A 2,449-nucleotide genomic window follows, 5' to 3' on the forward strand; every position below is an offset into this window, starting at 1 on the left:
TGACTGGGATAATTGGGATGGGAGTGTCAGAGACAGTGCGATTGGCACAGGACAGAGCAGAGTTTAGGGCTGTTGTACATAGGGTCGCTATAAGTCGCAGGCGACTCGACGGCACATAACAACAACAACAAACATTCTCTTTCACAACTTATCCCAAATTATGTTGTTTCTACAGTTGATACCATTGATTTCTAAACGCTAAGGAAAGTGAGTGTTTTTAAAGAGTTAAGTTGTACTTTTTTATTAAATCGTATTTAAAGAATCATATTATATAATGCATCCAGTTAGTTATGCCTTAAATTCCTCAAATATTCACAATACTTACTTAAGCCAAATCACAATAGCAAATATTATAAAGTACTGATTTTCTTTTGATTATACCTAAATTATCAAGTGACATTCATTTCTATGAAGTGAAATATGTTAATATTTTATTCTCAAAAGGAATTCACGTTTGCTCAGTAAACTTTGACTACTACCTATGATGTATGAAAGATAGTAAGTTTGTTTCATCCAAAAATTAAGATACTAAAATAAGTCAGGGAGGGAGCTCTGGTGATTGAGTGGTAAGAAGTTGCACAGTAATCCCAAAGGTATGTGGTTCAAATCCATTAGCTGCTCTGCGGGAGAAAGATGAGCAATGCTACTAAATGCCTCTGAAAAGCCACTGGAGAGTCAGCTACGTGTCAGTTCCAACTGAGCGGCACACAACAGTCACTTTCTTAGAAATGTGAAAAGAAAACTAAACAAAAATTACATTAAAAAAGTTTCCTCAAAATACCTCACTCTGCTTTCTCTTCTTAGTGAATATATATCTAATAAAGGTCTCTTGAAGGATTTCCTGTTTAACAAGGAAATGCCAAAGTCGTTTGACTGGAAGTGCAGAGGAGTCCCGAGATCTGTGTAGAAAGAAATAATGCATTTTTCAGTCTAACAGAAAATGGTGCTTTTATGTGCAGATCATTTTATTTAAAAATTGTTTAATATACTACAAAGACAGTAAGGCATTAATAAACTCAACAAAATTTTACAAATTATTTCACTTTTATTTTCTCGTTCTCCTAAAAGTAATTCCTTTATCAAGCACTAATTTTCTAATAACAGGTTCTCTGAATGGAAAAATAAATGGAGAGTAAAAATAAACTGGTTATTTTTTTTAAATTATATTTTAATTTTACTCTGAAGGTTAACATGTATCACCAATAACTATAAAGTCACAGATTCCATTTTTAAACTGTTTAAGCCTTACTCTTTCAAATTGATAAGAAATACCCTTAACTACAGCTGCCATCTCAAAGTGTTGCTCATCAAAGGGGTTTTAAATTTTAAAACTGTATTATGTTGTAAATTACAACACAAAGTCCACTGTCTCCTTTGCTTATATAGATTATAAAAAAGAAAATCTGTATGCTTTTAAAATAACAAAAATACAGAAATTAGTAACAATAAAAGAGTATTTTTCCTGATTATAAAAGCAATATATCTATTAGTAAGAAGCTGCAATTCCAAAGGCACATTGTTCTAATCCACCAGCTGCTCTGTGGGAGAAGAACGGGCAATCTCCTCCCATGTGATTTACTGCCTCTGAAAACCCACTGGAGGGTCAGCTATGAGTCAGTTCCAACTTCACAGCTCACAATAACATATCAACTGAATTATAGGTATTACTGGGAGGGTAATTTTCTGTCCATATTTCTGATGTTTTCCTTAGAGTACACTTAGAACAAGAAAGATAACTGCAGGTTCCAAAGTTACAAACACTTTAAAGGTTCTTTCCGTTTTGGCCTAATTGCTTTCCATAAAGATTAAACCAAACTATACTTTCATCATTATTTTAAGAGCTTTCTTACTTGAATGGAGTATTTTCAGGTTCTAGCATTGCCTTGTTTCGAAGAATAGCTGGTCCAGCACCTACTGAAATGTCAGTGGGATATGTGTTGATGTAATTGGGGGGTGGACCTTCAAACTGATCCATTTTCTCTTGTAGGATCTGTTCCCAATTCTCCAAGTTTTTAATCACAGCAATACCTAATGGTGACGTTACAGGCAACTCTAAAAAGTGACAAAATATATCATTTTCTTTTGCTTTGAAAATTGACCATCATTCATAAATTCACAAAATCTAAATCTTAGAGGTAAGATTTCTAAAAATACCAAAAAGCTAAAAATATCAATTTAATACCATCTGGATTCCCAATGCTTTCAACAAACAGAACACCAGCTCTCTAAAGTGAGATGAAAAAATATTTCGCTTCCCTAGTCTAATATGGAATAATAGCAAAGAGGCATCTTTCAGGTGCACAGAGGGACCGGCGGGAGAACGTGCTCCTGGGCAGAAGGGAAGCCGGGAAGCTGCGCACCAGGGAAAGTCACCTCGGATAATAGCGAAGAGGCATCTTTCAGGTACACAGAAAAACCGGCGGAAAACATAATCTACACAGGAGTTCTA

The 2,449-nt window shown here is 34.7% G+C and overlaps 1 protein-coding gene across 4 annotated transcripts in view; it reads right to left on the bottom strand.

Annotated features, from left to right (window-relative positions):
• DMXL2 (Dmx-like 2) overlaps positions 1–2,449 on the bottom strand; it is a 179,006-nt gene that overhangs the window by 24,061 nt on the left and 152,496 nt on the right. For all 4 annotated transcript variants that reach the window (XM_006895319.1, XM_006895318.1, XM_006895317.1 and 1 more), the window contains 2 exons: positions 1,851–2,052; positions 782–899 (listed from right to left, as the gene is read on the bottom strand). In XM_006895319.1, coding sequence (XP_006895381.1) covers positions 782–899; positions 1,851–2,052 — 320 coding nt within the window. The remainder of the gene's footprint in view (positions 1–781; positions 900–1,850; positions 2,053–2,449) is intronic.

This window comes from Elephantulus edwardii, unplaced genomic scaffold (genome assembly GCF_000299155.1).
Source record: "Elephantulus edwardii isolate Elephantulus edwardi_28Jun2011 unplaced genomic scaffold, EleEdw1.0 scaffold00164, whole genome shotgun sequence".
NCBI classification, from domain to species: Eukaryota; Metazoa; Chordata; class Mammalia; order Macroscelidea; family Macroscelididae; genus Elephantulus; species Elephantulus edwardii.